This window comes from Macrobrachium rosenbergii, chromosome 5 (genome assembly GCF_040412425.1).
Source record: "Macrobrachium rosenbergii isolate ZJJX-2024 chromosome 5, ASM4041242v1, whole genome shotgun sequence".
In the NCBI taxonomy this organism is placed as follows: Eukaryota; Metazoa; Arthropoda; class Malacostraca; order Decapoda; family Palaemonidae; genus Macrobrachium; species Macrobrachium rosenbergii.
Window position 1 is genome coordinate 19,808,091 of NC_089745.1, and position 18,222 is coordinate 19,826,312.

Consider the following 18,222-nt stretch of genomic DNA (forward strand, 5'->3'; position numbering starts at 1 on the left):
TATTGTTTATTAAGCTGATGATTGATTGTATTCATTCAGAGATATACTTCTTTTATTTTCAAATTTCCCGTGGAGAAATTAAACGATTCTAACAATGACGAGCGCGCTGCAAACTGTATGGAGCGCCGCATACCCTGAATTTTTATTGGGATTGCTCTTTTCTAATATGCCCATATATCTTTCACATGCAATGTAGAAAAGAGCAAATATCATGAAAGCATTTATTACGCTATTCAGGAAAATCGTCATTGTTTAATCGTTGTTCTAGCTTTAACGACGCCAAAAAGTGCGGCCTATTCAGGTGAGACAGCTGGCAACGCGCTGCAAACAGTATGAAGCGCTACTTACCCCGTGATTTTATCCTAGGATTGCTCTTTTCTAATATGCGCATTTATCTTTCAGATGCAACGTAGAAGAGAGCAAATATCATAAAAACAATTATTACGCTATTCACAAAAACTGTCATTGTTTAATTACTTCTAAGACGCCAAAAAAGAGCGGCCTATTCAGGTGAGAAAAATGGCAGCGCGCTGCAAACCGTATGGCGCCCAGCCTACCACGTATTTTTATCCTGGGATTGCTCTTTTCTATTATTATGAATGCACTTATTACGCTATTCACGAAAATTGTCATTATTTTATTACTTGTACGCCGCCAAACAGTGCGGCCTATTCAGGTGAGAAAAACTGGCAACGCTGATTTTATCGCGAGACGCTGATCGTGGGCTCACTGGCTCACTTGTAGTTGTTCAGTGTTCAGTGTGTGTCCGACCATAACGGAAGAAGGAATTATGCGAACGCTCGCGTCTCTCATGGCTCCTTGTTAGTTGTGTGTGTCCAAATTTGCCTTCGCACAAAATGAAAATTCTCAATATAGTGTTGATGACGCTATGTTTAGCCGAGTCTTTGGGTTTGACAGTCCTCGAGGACGACCAGTTCAGCGAAGTTGTCCTGAATGGAGGAGGAGGTAAGTAGAATTAACGTTAGCGCGTGTGAGCGTGTGTGCGTATGTGTGTTTGTGCGTGTGTGCGAGTTGTTTTGCTCTCAAGATTTGGCTTAAGATGAAGGTGATGCTGACGACAACAGTGCGCAGTCAGCATCACCTTTTTATTCTTTAAGGTGAATGAGGGAGAAAAGCATCGTTTTAGAAATACGTTGATAAGAATTGTGTGTCCTTTAGTCTTAATATGTCTCAGCGTGAGAGGCTGGAACCAAAAATCTTTCCCTTTTGGGTTATGAATTCTCCATATAATTTTTTTTTGACAGGGCAGTCTTTAGGTTAATGCCATTCATTTGGTAATTACACATGTCTGTAAGTGAAAACAACCTTTTATTTCCTTCAAAAGTGTGGTTCCTCGGAATACCCTGTACGGTAATCTAAACATTAATTGGAAGAGAGTTAATTTTGAACAGGCCAACCAGCCGTTACTGCAGTGATTTTCTCACAAAGTTTACATAAATATTACGTAATGCAACGCAAGATACAACGCAACTACAGTAGTGTGTCATCCATCATTTGTTCAAATGTTGGGAAGATACCGAGTACCCTGTAGCCGATGTCTCCGGAGGTTAGCGTCTTTACCTGAGTTCGTTCGGTATAACCTGCGCTATTATTAGATGCATGGAAGCCTGACGTTGTTCTTCATGGCATCGCATGGACTGATAGTTGCTAGAATTGGGTTGTTTCATTCTGTCGAGAAATATGGTTAGGGTTATCATATATAGAAGTTTCAGTGTGGTACTAGTTAATTTTTCTTTTTCGAATGACTGTTTGTTGTCATCGGCCTTACATACTGTAGAAGCGAATTACGCACAAGGTCGGCAGCCGTCTAGACTTATAGGCCTAGTCTACGGCGAACACATTTAATATAAAGACATTTGTACACACACACACACATATATATATATATATATATATATATATATATATATATATATATATATATATATATATATGTGTGTGTGTGTGTGTGTGTGTGTGTCTGTGTCTGTGTCTGATACTGATTGTATGTTTGCTGTAGACTAGGCCTATAAGTCTAGACAGTTGCCGACCTTGTGTGTAATAAGCTTTTATGTAAGGCTAATGACAACTATATATATATATATATATATATATATATATATATATATATATATATATATGTGTGTGTGTGTATTAACGTTTGATTTTAAATCACGAAAAGGTAAAACATGATTAATTCGAATTAGGTAACAGCCACGAAGTCATTCATTACTGATTTGTTATTTCTTTTCATTTGCTCTTTTTTACTACCCAGCCAATTCAGTTTTGTGAAAGCTTGCTTTGCAAGTTAATGGCCTCTTGAGCCATGTCCATATAAATGTTAGCTTATTTTAAATAAAACTGGTAATAGTTAATAAAAATAATAATGGTAAATGCTACCCTAAAAGTTAAGTTGTCCATTTAGTTTAATGAATAATTATAAAAATGATGAAGGCTGAGGTGGGTTTACCCTGTTATAGTAAAAGTACTGTTCCATATATTTTGGAAAATATCTTAAAACAGCATATCTGTCATCTTATTGATCATGTGGTCCTAAGATAATTGGAGATTTTATGATATTTTCTAAAGGGCCGTGTAATTTTGATATCAGCAGTTACAGCCTAACCTTCATTATTTCAGTTGCTCCATAAGGATAGTGAAAAAACCCTTATTTCAGTACAGTTTGGTACCTTAGATTTAGGTACTTGTTTCCTGACAGCTGATATGCCTACAGGAAATATTCAAATACTTTTTTTCATCCTATTTTGTTTAATTAGTTATTGTGCAACCAAGACAACTGTGGTAATGGATGTGAGTCCACTCTTGTCAAAATTAATTTGAACCCTGCACTGCTATTGACTTTGTTAATCAAATCATAAGGTCATATGCACATCTCACAACTTAGGTGTTGGAGGTGATGTATTTGATGCTACTTGTGATTTTGGATGCTATAAACTAAATTTATGTGATGGCAATGTTTTATTTTTTAAAATGAATGGCTGTTGAGAGCTGTTGCCAGTTGTGTTTTTAGTTAGCTAGAGCTGCCTTGTCTGTTATTCCACAGATCAAGTATCTTTACCAGTAGTGTAACTGTTAACACTGGAAGTGAAGTACAGTAGTATTGCTGTATGCATATGATGCAAGAAGTCATTTGATATCATTGAAAGAGATTGGGAATGAGTCAGTAAGTGCTGCATGATGGATTGTAGTGAAATCATGACTACTTGCAATGACATCATCATTAGAAGCTCATACATGACCCAGACTTAAGTCACTGTCTGTTGAGATTGTAAAAGTAGTTACCACACAGCTGTCCTTTTAACTTTTTCTTCCTCACATTACAAATGCTTTCCTGTCTCACAAATGGACTTCAGAAATATAGGTTACAATTTCTTCAAGAGAGGAATGTATATCTTTATCAAAAAGGGCATTTATTTGTAGGTCATTGAGACTAGGCTACAGAGGAATGGCCAGACTCCTGGTATCTGAAGAGGGTTATCAGCCCCTATGGTGTGGAATGTTTAATCTTTACAGACATATATCATTTCATCTGTATTAACTTGTAAACCTGTATTTGGTTAATGTGTTCTTTTAAAGCTCAATTATCATTATCAAATTGTTAGAAATCTGGGAACTGCATGCCTTGCTTAGAATCACTTTGTATGCATTTATAGTAGATAGTATTTAAGCATGTTACATGATGCATTTTGTTTTTCATTATGAAGTGCATATTGGAATTACCTCCATATAATACAGTACAGTATTTACATAAATAACAAATGAGCATTGACTTTTGTATTGTATACTGTATAGAGTGGAGAGGTTTGCCCATCAGTGTTTAAGTTATCACCTAATTCAGGTTGTTTTGTATCTACTCGTGAGATCTGACCTCTGAAGTTGTTATGGGGGTCATATTATTGAAAAAATATATATAATTTTTTTTTGCTATATATTTCCGGATATCATTCTAAAGCTGCTTGAATTAATGATCAGCCTTTTAGGCCACCTTTCAAATGGCAAAGACCTTTTCATTTTTTATGAAAGACCTATGCGAACTCTTTTGAAGTTAATTCATGTGGCTGTTGGACTGATTTTCTTTCATTATGTTGTTTTCTCTGGAAGTTTTTTTCATCAGTCTCCACAAGTAACTCAACAAACTCCACTTTTGCACTTAGTTTGTGCATCACCAGTAAGTTGTAAAAAGTTATGCTGGACAATCTGTTAAAATGGGTAAAGCATCCTTGACTTAAAAATATGCTTGTGCAAAGAAAAAAGTATACCTTAGTTTTACCAGACCACTGAGCTGATTATCAGCTCTCCTAGGGCTGGCCTGAAGGATTAGACTTATTTAACGTGGCTAAGAACCAGTTGGTTACTTAGCAACGGGACCTACAGCTTATTGTGGAATCCGAACCACGTTATAGCGAGAAATGAATTTCTATCACCAGAAATAAATTCCTCTAACTCTTCATTAGCCGGCCGGAGAGTCGAACTCAGGCCTAGCGAGTGCTAGGCCACAACTCTACCGACTTGCCCAACGAAGAGCTTGATTAGTCCTCACCAGTTCCATCCTTGCAAGTTTTAAGAATACTCCCAGCCTTTCCCTCTGTGATTAGAAGGTAGAAGGCTAAGTGCCATTGTCATCTCCCTGTCATACAGAAAACCTTAATACTGCTTTGTTGCTGTGAGGGATTTTATGGCATTATTTTTTTGCTCAGTCTGTATGGAGAGTTGATGGGAAAGTGATTGCCTTTACCTTTCTCCTGTTCTTCATACAGTCAGATTAGATTTCCTCTTCATCTTCATAAACTTATCAGGAAGTGAGGTTGCTCATTTTGTTAGTTGTCATGAGAATGTGTTACACTTATTAGTATCAACTTCAGAAGATATATGAGGAAATTCAAGCAACACAAAGTGACAAGGAAACTTGGGATGTTGAGACACAATACTTTTACTGCAACTGAGTCAGTTTTTATGACCTGTGGGATGTTACAGGAGCAGCAGATAGCAGCATGGTTTATTTTTGTTTTTTGAAATTCTGGTTGCAAGTGTACAGTAGATGGAAGAAAGTCATATGTAGGTCGTATGGTTGAAACAAACTGTACAGCATGCTTGGATTCTGATGCAGTGATGACTTGTTTGCATTTGTGCACATTGGTGTAATTGGAGTTTTATGTGAGTGATCTGTTTATAACCATATGTAAATATATATAAGAAAATATTTATTGATCGTCACAGTGTTTATTCATTATTTAATGTCAGTGCTTTTTCTTTGTATCCTTGTTCAGAAACAAGGTTACCAATTTGGATTGCAAGTATAAGGAATATGAGGAAATACCTGCCTGAATTAAAAAATTTGTTGAAATGGTGAAGGGGATTTTGATTGACTTAGCTGAGTGGGTTCTAGTCACTTGGGCATATGACTGGAACTGCTTAGGTGCATCTTGTACCACGGACTCAAACCTTTAATGGGTCTCACCAGTGGCTGTGGACAGTACTGTACTGTACTCTGGAAGAGCAGTCAAGAAGGGAAGGAAGGGAAAGTAAAAAGCTCTAGACAAGAACAGTTGCTGTGGACTGAAAGGAGCAAACTTTAAAGGGGGATGAATGCCAGCAATTAGAAAACTGCCAAGAAATAGACAAACAGGCCAGGTCCTAGTAAATTCCCATTAATTTTTGTTTTTCATAAATTTGAACATCACTTTCACTGGCATTCCCCTGCCATCAGCTTGGAATGACACACATCCCTGACCTACAAATAGTCAACAAGTGATTTGTTACGTATTTAGATTACCATTTGTGTAAATACTGCTTTACTGGTTTTAAAAAGATATTTGATAATTTGCTTTTGAGTAAAAGTGAGAGATTACTGTATATCAAGGAAACAATTTGTTTTGATTTGTTTCTTTGATTTAATTCATCATCTTGTGTGGATACAAACTCCAACTGTCCAAATTTTATAACTGGCACTGCATAATCAAACATCTGAAACCAGGAACCACGCATTATTTATGGCATAAGAGATCCTGTCCTATCTTACATTTCTGTGACAAGCTTGTTGTCAAGTGGATGCACATACTCAGGAGGCATATAGGCCCTGCAGAGGCACAGTCATGCATCTAGCAAAGCTCATCACTTAGATGTGAAGAGACAGAAGTTGGTTAAGAAGTTAGTGGTACAAGTGTCACAAGTGCTTTATTTTATAAATAGTTCATAGTAGTGGGTGCAGGAAGTAGAGAGGACAGAGGTTATTTCAAGTATTCTCCTGGAGAGGACCGATCAAGGGAATGGATCCTTTCACTTTCCTCCAAATGTGTTATTCTGGCTTACAGCCCCTCAGCAGAATACTGTGTTGGGTGCCTTCACCCTTTGAACTTGGAGTGTCACCTCTTTAAGCTTCTTCTCTGGCTGGAGTGTGTCCTTATTTTAAGCTTTCATCCTCCAACTCTTCAGTTAGGCTAAGTCTTTAAGTTGGAGCTTTGCTTTTTTCACTTTATTCGTGCATCGCAGTCTTACCTCTCCGATATTGCATGTGCATTGTTGACGCAGCCTCCTTTCACTTCTTGTTTACGGAGAACTGTTATTTAAACTTTGGTCTTTTATTCCAAGGCATACATCATTTTGCCAGATCTTGATAAGCTGAGCTAGAATTGTGTTCCCATTTACAAGTGGAAGAGAGGAAACAGTTGATGTGAAGCACTTAATGATATGGAAACAGTGAATGTTACATCAGTTACATACGAGTGATATGGAAAACTGAACATTATGCTAGTTGCAGCTCTTTGATTTAAACTGATGGTGGTTATTTTTCATAATATAACAAAGGAAACTTAAAATTATAATTTTGATAGGCTTTTTGAGTAGGGTATAGATGAGCTGATAAGAACTCAGCTTATTCTAACAGATGTTTCAGCATTTGAGCAAGAGACTGGTGGATGAATGGTGTAATTACATTAAAGGTATCACAGGCAATTGTGGTAATGTTTGCCAGATACATTATTGGATTAATAAGGTTAATACACTTAGTTGTAAGTTATGCAGTGGTAGCTGTTGACAAGAGGACATGAAGTGCTGATTTTGGATGCCAGTGTTTGTGTGTGTCCAGACTTCACAGACATTGACAAAATCCAGACACTACACTGTGATTAAAAGCTTTAAGGTTAGGCAGTAAATCTACTTTGACAGAGTAACAACTCAAATCTTTCTAAATATTTATTATGACCTAATGTTAAGTGCTTTCTTTTAGCCATCTGAGTGTTACAGGTAATCTCCCAAATATGTAAGGGCCTTTCATTTGAAGTTCATTATCAGTTGGCGTTTCCATTTTAGATAATAACTATGTATGAAAACTCAGAGTCAGTTTATATTGATTTGGTTGTGTTGCAGTGTTTTTTTACACTGAAATATGATAGCTCCAGATAAATAATTGATAGGCAAACTTAGATCTCTGGAGCCTTTCTTGATTGAAAATTAAATATTACTTTATTTTTTCATTTTATTATGTTTGTGTTCTAAGAAATAAAAGGTTGAAAGCTAACAACCAATCACCAACATCATATTAAAAGATTGCCAGGTCTTTATGAAATTCATAAATGGTTGCTATAACCCCAAAAGAAACATGTAGCCATTTGTCTGGACAAAGTATTGAGGAAATCCAAAGGTTTTCCTTGTTAGCCCTTTGAGATTCCATTGATGTTATCTTGCTCCTAACTCATTCTTGCCAGGAAGACATGCCTACTCCCCATAAAGAATTTGACTTTGGTGCTACCCAGTTAATCATTTAAGATTTTGGGGTTGTTGTAAAATTTGTCTGTGGCAAAGCACATACAGTACTGACCATTTATGAACATAGCAATGTTTTCCTTTACTGCTTGCTGTGAGTTTATTATTTAAGGTATATGAAAAAAATAAATAAAAACAACACATTGAAGTTAACCATAAAATTTTGGTGGATGATGTCATAGTAATATATGACATATTCCACCAAAATTTTATGGTTAACTTCAATGAGTTGTTTTTATTTATTTTTTTTTATATACCTTAAATAATAAACTCACGGCGAGCAGTAAAGGAAAACATTGCTACGTTCATAAATGGTCAGTACTGTATGTGCTTTGCCACAGACAAATTTTACGACAACCCCAAAATCTTAAATGATTAACTGGGTAGCACCAAGGTCAAATTTTTTATGGGGAGTAGGCATGTCTTCCTGGCATGAATTACACTTATATAATTTTTTCCTCAGTATAAGCTAGGTCATTGGGTGTCTTGATGGTATCTCTTATTAAGAAGGGCATGCCTTAGAGGAACCATTGTCAGGTGACATTTCAACAAGCTCTTCAATCAAAAGATTCCTCTCTTTTCTTAGCCACCTCAGAATTGTTCTTGCTTGCACAGTTGGAAATGCAATTCATATAAGCATGGGGTCAAGAGAATTAGGCCTTTACTCCTAATTCTCTTCTATCTTGTCAAAGGCCTGGTCATTGTGGAGTTAGAAGTGTCCAGATAACATGAAAATTTAACTCAAAATGGTGTTTCTTGCTATTTTGATGTTAAGTTAGTTCCCTTTGTAGATTGCTGCTCTGTCTGTACCCTATCAAGCCATATTGTCCATCCAGGGAAACATTTTTCCCTTCATCTAATTGAGATTGTAAATGCTGAAGTTGAAGACCCTGAGTTCCTTTTTTGATAATCACTACCAGCACATACTCAAGGTCATGGAAGTGTCTTGTAAGTGTGAGCTAACCAGACAAATTGTGAAAGTAATGACAAGTTTTCTGTCTTCCCATTTGGTTGCTCTATGGTGGTCATTTAGCACTTGGACATCCTTGCTCTAAATTTTCATCTTACAAGTAGTACAAAGTTTGGTTTGAAGTGCTTGCTTTCAGTGATATAGTCACTTGTGAAGACATCCCAAAAGAATCTCGTGATATTTTGTGTACAATTGGGTAATCCATCCACTTAATGTACCATACTATAAAAGGAAGGGCCATGGCTGTGGCTCCACATTAGAGGTAGTTCTAATGAGTATGTGCATGACCACAGTGCCCGTGTTGTTACAGGGTGGATTGCTGTGTGGTCATCCATAAGCTACAACTGTCCTCCCTTGTTATTATTGGAAAGGCTTCTTGCTACATGTATTATGCCCAGCTTTTAATTGGTTCAGCAAGCATTTATCCATGGAGTTCATCATAATTTCCAGTTGCCCAAAAACATAAAAATTTCATTGTTGTCCAGGCCAGTTCTTTCAGAACACTTCATTTTGCTGTTACAATTTGGGGTATTTTCCTGGCTGTTGTCTGTTTTTGTTGATGTGTAAACCACACATTTTTCTGCAAAATTGTAGGTAGCTTCTCCTTATTACTGATGCATCACTTTTTGATGACTCCCATACACCATTCGCACTGTTGCTTAAATCAGCATCATTACCACCATTTTTATTAGTACTTCAACTTTTCATAGGAAAGTGAAGTCCTATACATAGAGTAGTACAGTACAGTTCCTTAGCTAGTCACTGGATCTTCCCTACCAAATATAGTACTGTTGTCTTTACAAAATGTCTGGACTCTCCATGTAATAGTGGATAGAATACTGTATGCAGTACCCTCAGTAATTTCCCTTCAGAGATTTACGTAACACCCCCTATTCTGAATAAAATTTTGTGAATCCCCATACATGAAAGACAGTTCAAAATCTATGATTCTAATAAAATAGTAATATTCAGTAACATTCCTAAAGAAGGTTGGCTCCCAATAAAATATTTAAGGATGTTCTTGCTCATCATGGTTACTGTATGTATCCTTTGTTTTTGAGCTCGTCTGTCTCTTGCAGCCTTCAAAATGCCATTCAAATTATCAACTTCCTGTCTGGTTCTCTGACCTCTCCTCAATCTATGTGACACCATACTTCACCTCTCCCCAACAGATTCATTCTATTCAGCAACTTTCATTGTACTTTGAGATTTCCAGTCGGATTGCCATATGGATATCTCGAATTTCTTTGGGAAGAACTGTTTGATACTTCGCTCCTGATCTTGCATCACTATACCAGCCAGGCTGGTGGTCCTTCTGTTTAAGCTTTCTTTTCTGCCCTGTGCTTTGGTAAACCCAACTTTTTTTTTTGCCATGCCTGTTGTTGTTCATATCTATGCATGGTATTACCCTGTTTCTTTTAAAAGAAAAAGGTTTCACATTCTAAACAGATATCTAAAATTGTATGCTTCTTTCATAATGAATAAAAAAGGTTCAGGACTCTTATTAACAAGTTTTTAGTAATGTATGTAAATTCACGTCATCTCTTCTTTTCTAATAAATTTTTAGGGTACCCTTGTATGGGAAATGGTACTCATTTCAGAAATATTTTTTCTTACTTTTTATCCTCTTTTTGTTTCCAATTCTCTGTTCTTCAGGAATCTCATACTTGCATGGTACTTATTTCAGAAATATTTTTTGTTACATTTTATCCTCTTTGGGTTTCCAATTCTCTGTTCTTCAGGAATCTCATACTTGCAGTTTCTTTAGGATGTTTCATCCTTGAATATTGGCAGCCTATGCTTTGCTGACTTTTTTTTTTGTACAATTGTTAAATTCTCAAAAAAGCATTTTGTTTTGGTCAGCCCAACATAACTTCCATTTTATATAGTTTTAACCTCCGTTATTGTAAAACTAGTAACAGCTTTACTCAACTCAGTTTCTCCAAGGGCTAAAATCTAACTTGTACTTGGACTGCTAGTTGTGCCTGATCATCATTTTTGTGGGAATTCTCTAGCAGTGGTCTTTGAGGTTTCATTTTGTCTTCTATGCGCCTTGTTGATCATTGACCTCTAGTCTAATTCTGTTATTTAATATATTGTTTGTTAATCAGCACTTTACTTTTCTTCGTCCCTCACCTTCAAGTATTCATTTATGTTTTCAAGTTCCTTGTACCATCTTTGAGCCATTAATATGAGGTTTATCACTACCTTTGGCATGAAAGCCCACTCCTGTTCTCCCCCTTTTTCTCCATATCCACAAGACATTTGCTAGATAAAGGGCATTAGATTGACCATCCCATTAGGCTGTACTAATAAAAGTCATCATTGTCGGGAAAGGTGATAATAGATAGACAACAAGTGAGGTTAATTCTGAGGTTATCCCAGTAAAAATGCTCCAGTATAACGACTTCAACCATCCTCTGTGTGTGAATTTAGACCATATCTTGAGATTTATTACCTAAACTGAGAGTAATTCGACATTATTCTTATGTTTAAAGATTTTCATAAGTTCACCAGAACTCCAGTTTTTCAGCCCATAATTTCAAGGATATCATTTCTGTGTAAGGGATGTCAGTGTATCTAATTAAAGCAAGAGCAATCGGTATAGAAGATTATGGGCGTTGTATGCAGGTTTTCAAGTAGGAATCGACTCCTTGTGGACTCTGTGCTTGTTTAAGATCTTGGGTTAGTTGTAGTACTCAAGCTGGATGACAGAAGTAACCAACCAAAATTAGATCCCACCCTTTCCTCTGAATGTACTTATGATAATGTGTAGCAAAGCTCTGTAGTGGTTCAGTGTTAAAGTGACCAGAATTTACTGGAAATAACTTTATGAGGGACAGCCTGTCACAACTGGGAACACTGGAATTACAACGAATGTAGGTGTAAATATGCGGGTTAACTGGATGACCATCTGTATGAAGGATTGTGTGGGGATGAGAGAAATATCAGTGTCTCACGCAGTAGGATAAAAGCATTTCCAAAATTAACAACAGTTTACAAAGTGAATCTTGGTTATGATATGGTTGTCTCTGGTATCCAGGTGCCTTTTATCTGAGGTTCTAGAGATATATATTGGTGTGGTGTATCCATGCTTTCTCCTTAATGTTATATCTCAGTCAGTCTCTCACCAGTCAAAATTGTGGAGTCTAATGTCGTCATTTTGGTGATTCGGATTCTTGTCTTTATTTGGTTATACTTTTTTTATGGTACAGTTCATTTGGTTACTACGTGGTATGATTGAATCTAACGTTCGTAGTTTTAAACTATCCTCTGTATACCCCCCTCAACCGAAAGTCGACCTGTGTTTCGTACAAATACCCTTCCTCGACTGTTTCATTGAGTAAGAGTATAGTTCCCATTCTCAGATCACCGTATCCAACGTTAACTCGAAGATTAGTTTTTCCAGAATAAAAGTTTTTAGTCATTTTATTTTCTTTTAAGCCTACATTAAGTGAAGGCTTAGTTTGCCCATTGGTCGGCCTGTGCTCGAAAAGGAAAAGTTAATCCTTCTCGATCTCTTGAAAATGACTTTCATTACCAAATCATTCGTCTCTTGGCTGCGACATTTTCGTTTGTAAATAATTAAACAGAAATTAATTTCCTGGCGTCTATGAATCATCTTTAAAGGAATCCTAATTAGCCACCAAAGCGTCTTACAGCTTGGTACCTAAATGCTTCTTGTTGTCCGTCGGGTTCTTGCACTAGGGATAATGTTCAGGATTCTGAACCACGAAGGTAAGCCGATTGAAATGCTGCTTAACGAAGGTAATGTGAAATGTAGCCAGGCTGGAATTAATGTCCTGCATTAACTCGGTCGTTTTGTGCGATCAGCATTCCGGCATTAACGAGCAGTTCTAATTTTAATGTTCGGCGTGTGCTTCTCCAGACATCAAAGGCGTGTGTGAGTTTTATGGTTTGCTATTTCTGTAATGAAAGAAAGAAAGGAAGAAAGAGAGGAGTGAGTTTAATTCCTTGCAGTGCTGTACGGTGTCAGTCATCCGGTAATCTTTCTAAAGCCTCTTCCTCATCAGGTCAAAACTTTAGTCCAGTCTGCTTCCTTTGTATACGTTCCTTTTTTCATTTTATTTGTATGTGAATTTGTGTACAGCCTCAATAAAGGAAAATTATAGCGAGCTGTTCAGTTTCATTGTGCGTTGCTCACCGTCCCTTCAATATGACGACGGTAATTTCTTCTAATTTCTGAGGAAATTACATCTGCCAAAACTCCCCAAGCCATCTCGTGTTCTTATATACTAATAATTTCATGACATGAACGTGCTTATTCGAAAACTTGTCTTGATACCGTATGACCATATTTGCTTTAAATTCGTGTGTTAATGCTGTCTTGAGGCGTCACACTATTGTTTTCTTTATCTTGAGGTGGAGAAGAAATTTTGCTAGGAAGTTAGTTCATTCAAACGTGCAAGTTTTAGGAATATGTGGGAATGACTAATGATCTAAGGAAGACAGGTGTTGTAAGGAAAGCCCTCTTAATTTTTAGTAGACTGGATCATTTGTGTATGTGCAAGAATATACAACCACGGACTTTGTCTGTGTGTTGGAATATATTAAATATATGATTGTTGACAGTGAACATTTCCTAAGAAAGTTTGTTTTTGCGAAACTATCTTTGTGAGGAATTCAGTCATTGCCAACAATCCAAAGACGTTCTTTGTCAGCTGCTTGTTTCTTTCAGTCAACAGAGTCCTGCTGTCATAACAGATACGATGTTGACACGTTTATAAGGTTAGTGACCTTAGGTTTGCGTTTGCTTCCTCAGCAATGCCAGCCAATAATCCGGGTCATCTTTAAGCAGCTAGAGATCACAGTCATGACTTAGCAATTAGTGGTTGCAATACCCCCTCTCGTCCTCTTAAACAGTTCATCTTCTCTTATGAGGTTTACAGGGCAGCTCCTTTCAGGACGTAGACGTCCACACTTGCCCTGTCTCTGTTTACCTTTATAATTTTTATATTTATATATATGATAATACTATAAGGATTTGCCGTTGTCTGTCAGATTTCAAAGACACGATATTGAATATTAGTAATGTTATTGGGTATTTTTCTGTTTCCGTTACATTAGTAAGTTATTATTTGTCGGTATGTACGATTGATTCATCTTCCATTTGTTTATCATAATAAACGCTAGTTTTTCAAGTCTTCTGTAGTATATATTGTTGATACTACTCTGTTCATTCATTTTCAAAGGGTTATTTGTTAGCGCACAGGCATCTTCATTAAATAAGGTTGCTGTTGCAAAGGTTCTGGTCATTCTCTGTATGTTCGTTTATTTCCTATAGTAGGATGTGAAAGACGAAAATTACTTCCTATTGTGGAGTGTCCTTAGGTGCTCAGAGTTGCCGAAATGCAGTACCAACACGGGAGTTTCATTCTGTATCCAACGTGAGCAACGAAGCATGAAGATAGTATTGGGGAAAAAGTTCGTAAGTGGGCGGCGGTATCGGAAATCGTCGTTGATGGGCTCTGTCGAACCCCTTACATAATCATCCGCTGGGTTGGGTTACTCCCAGTACTCGAGTCATGCATATATAGTGGGCTTGATGTCCAGCCCTCATCCAGTTTCCAGGTTTTATTAGCGCAGAACCAGCTTAAACGTTTATTGTTTTCCGCGTAAATTGAAAACGAATCCCAAAAGAAAGGAAGCCGAGACCCGTTCGCAAAATGGGACCACGTAATGGGAATGCTGAATGCGTGTCCATGTGATCGTGGGTGCCGATGTCATTTAGCCCAGTGTGACGAGTGGGTGGAAGTAAGCAGGACTTGCTGCTGCTGCTGCTGGGGGCTTCAGAGGAGGGAAGGGCATCCTGAAGTGTTGGCTGGCAATGATTGGACCTCGGTTACAGCAAGAGGTCGAGCCCCTGTGACCTTGGTGTGCAACACTCACTCAGGGCTGGCTCATGTGAGCGTGTTTGTGTACGCACACTCTGGCCCGAATTATTATTATTCATTCCTGCATGTTGACTTTTACATCTAATGAAGATCAGCTCGATAAGAATTCAATATTTTAACCCAGTGGTCTGGTTAAACTGAATAACAATAATCATAAGCCAAAGGGAAGGATGCAACTGAGAATATGTCCAAAGCTTGCCCTGAGCTCTACATATTTAATGGCGCATTGCCTTTTTGTACATGTAAATTTGCGTGTACATTTCCTTCAGAAATTTGCTTCCTAAACGTTCTTCGAGTTTTACATAAGGTGATCTGGCAGGCCGGCACGCTTTAGGATATGAATACTTATGAAGGTCCACTTCTTGGCTTATTTGAGCGTTGACCGTTGAAATGTAATTAGGGACTGGAAGGCTGTTAATGTAAATGGTCTTTCCTGCATTTTCATTTAAAAGATTATGAAAACTTAATGGCAGTAACCCTCCCGTACATCAAAAACTAGTCCGTAATTATTGCATACCTTGTTGAGATGTTATTCTAACCAGAGCAGTGAAGACCATATCTTTTGTCAGGGAGTCAGACTCAGAGTAAATGCCAATAGACCATTCGCATACTCGAGAGTGCTAATTGAAATTATTATTGAGTAGGTGCTTAGTTTAGCCTCACTTAAGTGGGGACGAACAAGAGCCAGTCGCCTTATTGAGAGAAGTAGGATTTTGATAAGAAGTCAAGGAGGGAGGGCGAAAATGAAGCTGATGCTTTTTCTACGGTATGTGGCGACTTCTTTGTTGGCGGGCGTGGTTTGGAAGCCGTTGGTGTGTCTATAAAATACCCAAGTAGTTATTGGATTTTGGATTCTTATAAGTTTCGGTATTTAACTGGGATGCTGAATTTATGCCTTTTTCATTCACATTGTCAATAGACCCAGGCTTACTTTTTGCGATTTTTTATCAAAAGATTCAAAGGACAAGTTGGACCAAATTTAGCTAAGGTAAGAAGTGAGGAGTGAGATGTAAACGAATGGGGCCCTGTCACGAAGGAAGTGACAGACTCACCTCTAGAAAGACGATTGTAAGAATCAGGAACAGAGAAAGCAAGGGAGAGTTCCAAAGTCTGGATGAAGAGTTTGTGGGTAGTTAGATGCATTGTAGGTGTTAAAAAACCCTGTATAACGGAAACGACGAATTACCTTTGATTTAACCCTATCGGGAAGGGAAACTTAGGGACTTAACGCAAATATGAAAACAGTTCTCTTTTGTATTTTAATAATTTTCGCAAATTTTTATCTATTTATTTATTCATTTCTGAATTTATTTTTTCTTTTCCAATAACTGATCTCTTCTATCTCTATTACCTTGTTTTACTTCCTTCAAATGAACACCAAATTCTTTGTAAGCTTGAATTTTAAGTCAGTGGCCCTGTGGCCTTGTTCATATGAATAGCGTTCATGTTCTGAATAACAATGATAGTAATAGGACTTACAAACAAGGCAGAAAAGGGTTTGAGTAAAGAGTTAGAAACTGGACCAAAGAAAACAACTCCATCAAAACAAAGCGCCTTATTGCTGGCAGAATATTCAGAAGTTCGTATTTGGAGTTTTTCAAGACAAGTTTAAGACTTGAAAACTCCAAAGCTGTTTCTTGAAGAAAGAGAGGTTGAATTTCATTTTCATCAAATGGAGTAGAAGTCACGGGATCCCCACGCAGGCATGCTATCCAGCTCAGAGCTGTTATTATTATTATTATTATTATTATTATTATTATTATTATTATTATTATTATTATTATTATTATTCAGAATATGAACTCTATACGTAAGGAACAAGGCCATAGGGGCCAATCACTTGAAATTCAAGCTTCCAAAGAATATGATGTTCATTTGAAAGAAATAGCAAAAGGAAATGAAGAAAGAAGAGATTACACTTTAGAAAAGAAAAACAAATAAATTAACAAAACAACTAGAATAAAATGTGAATAAATTATTAAAGTACAAGGAGGATTGCTTTAGGGTGGCAATGCACCACACATTCACTCGAACTTCTGAGGTTATTATTAACCGCAACATCTACGGGAAGACCATTCCACAGTTGAACGGCGTGTGGAGTAAAATGCCCCTGGAACTGAGAAGTCGACAGCGAGGCACATTTATTGAATACTGGTGCTGCTGTTCAAGAAACCTGGTCTTTCTCGGCAGGAACATCGGCTAAGGAAGAGCGACTGGAGATATGGTGCAGACGAAAAAGCGACAAACGACAGCTGGGCTACTGGGGAGAGGCTGGTATAGATGAGATACGGAGGTGAATCATCGACCGCAATATAGATAGCGTAATATGGTGACTGAAGGTCACTGATAGAGAAGGATAACAGCAGAGGAGTCAACAGGTCCCAGAGGAAAATCACCAGAAATAAAGGGAGCAGATGCTGCACTGTCAATGACAACTTAAGGGAGGGGTTACATAAGTCCCAAAGTGAAAATTCCTTCAACAACGATACGTAGACGTAAACCAGTTGGCATTTAATTTAGCTCACAGTAATAGCACACATACCCATCACCAGTTTACAAGTTTCATTCATTATCTCTCTCTCTCTCTCTCTCTCTCTCTCTCTCTCTCTCTCTCTCTCTCTCTCTCTCTCTCTCATCTCTCTCTTTCATGTTTATATATGCATTTTCAATTATATTATATATTTATATATATATATATATATATATATATATATATATATATATATATATATATATATATATATATATATATGCACACACACATATACATACATACTAATACGTTTGCTCAAGAAATACACAAATTAGGTAAAGAATAGCGTAATATCTTGAAACTAGTTTTCCTCTGTTGCAATAGACAGGCGATAGAGTGAAAGATAAAATGAAGGTGTATAATATATATATATATATATATATATATTATATATATACAGTTCATATATATGTGTGTGTGTGTGTGTGTAGTTAGAGAGGTCTATACATACACTACAGTTCAAGCACATATGCAGATCCAGGTCGGTAAAGTTGAAGAATCTTCCAGAAGGCAGGCCGGAGGGTCGAGATTAGATGACAGCTGACGTGGGATTTCTCAATGTTTTTTCAGTGCTTGCTGCAGAAATATATTGTCGGTGGCATCGGAATCTCAAGACCCTTGTGAGTTATTCAGGGTGTTTATTCACTTGATTAAGTTGGATTCTGTCATTTGGCTTTTGAGCCGACAGCTGCTCTTAAGGACAATGCGTGACATTCTAGTCCACTGGATGATTTAAATTATTCGTGTGATTTTGGTGTTTTGTATTTGAATGGACGTTTATGCTGGATGTTTCTCTGTGAGAGAGACACACCTGTAAATCTTGTATAAAATTTATAACAGGCGAGACGGGTTGTTTTCAAATGCACCATTATCTTTGGGATTTGATTTTTTGTTGAACGTTAACTACAGATTTATAGATAATATTGGATTAGCTAAAAACTAAAGGGTTTTCATGACCTAAGTTTTAGTTTCTATAGCCTTATACTTTCAGGTACGATAGAAAATTTGGTTGGATTTGTATA

General features: G+C 37.2%; 1 protein-coding gene across 1 annotated transcript in view; it reads left to right on the plus strand.

Moving 5' to 3' along the window:
* Positions 1-750: 750 nt before the first annotated feature.
* LOC136838573 (low-density lipoprotein receptor-related protein 1-like) overlaps positions 751-18,222 on the plus strand; it is a 496,729-nt gene continuing 479,257 nt past the window's right edge. Inside the window, 1 exon segment of the mRNA XM_067103732.1 lies at positions 751-966. Coding sequence (XP_066959833.1) covers positions 858-966 — 109 coding nt within the window. The 5' untranslated portion in view covers positions 751-857.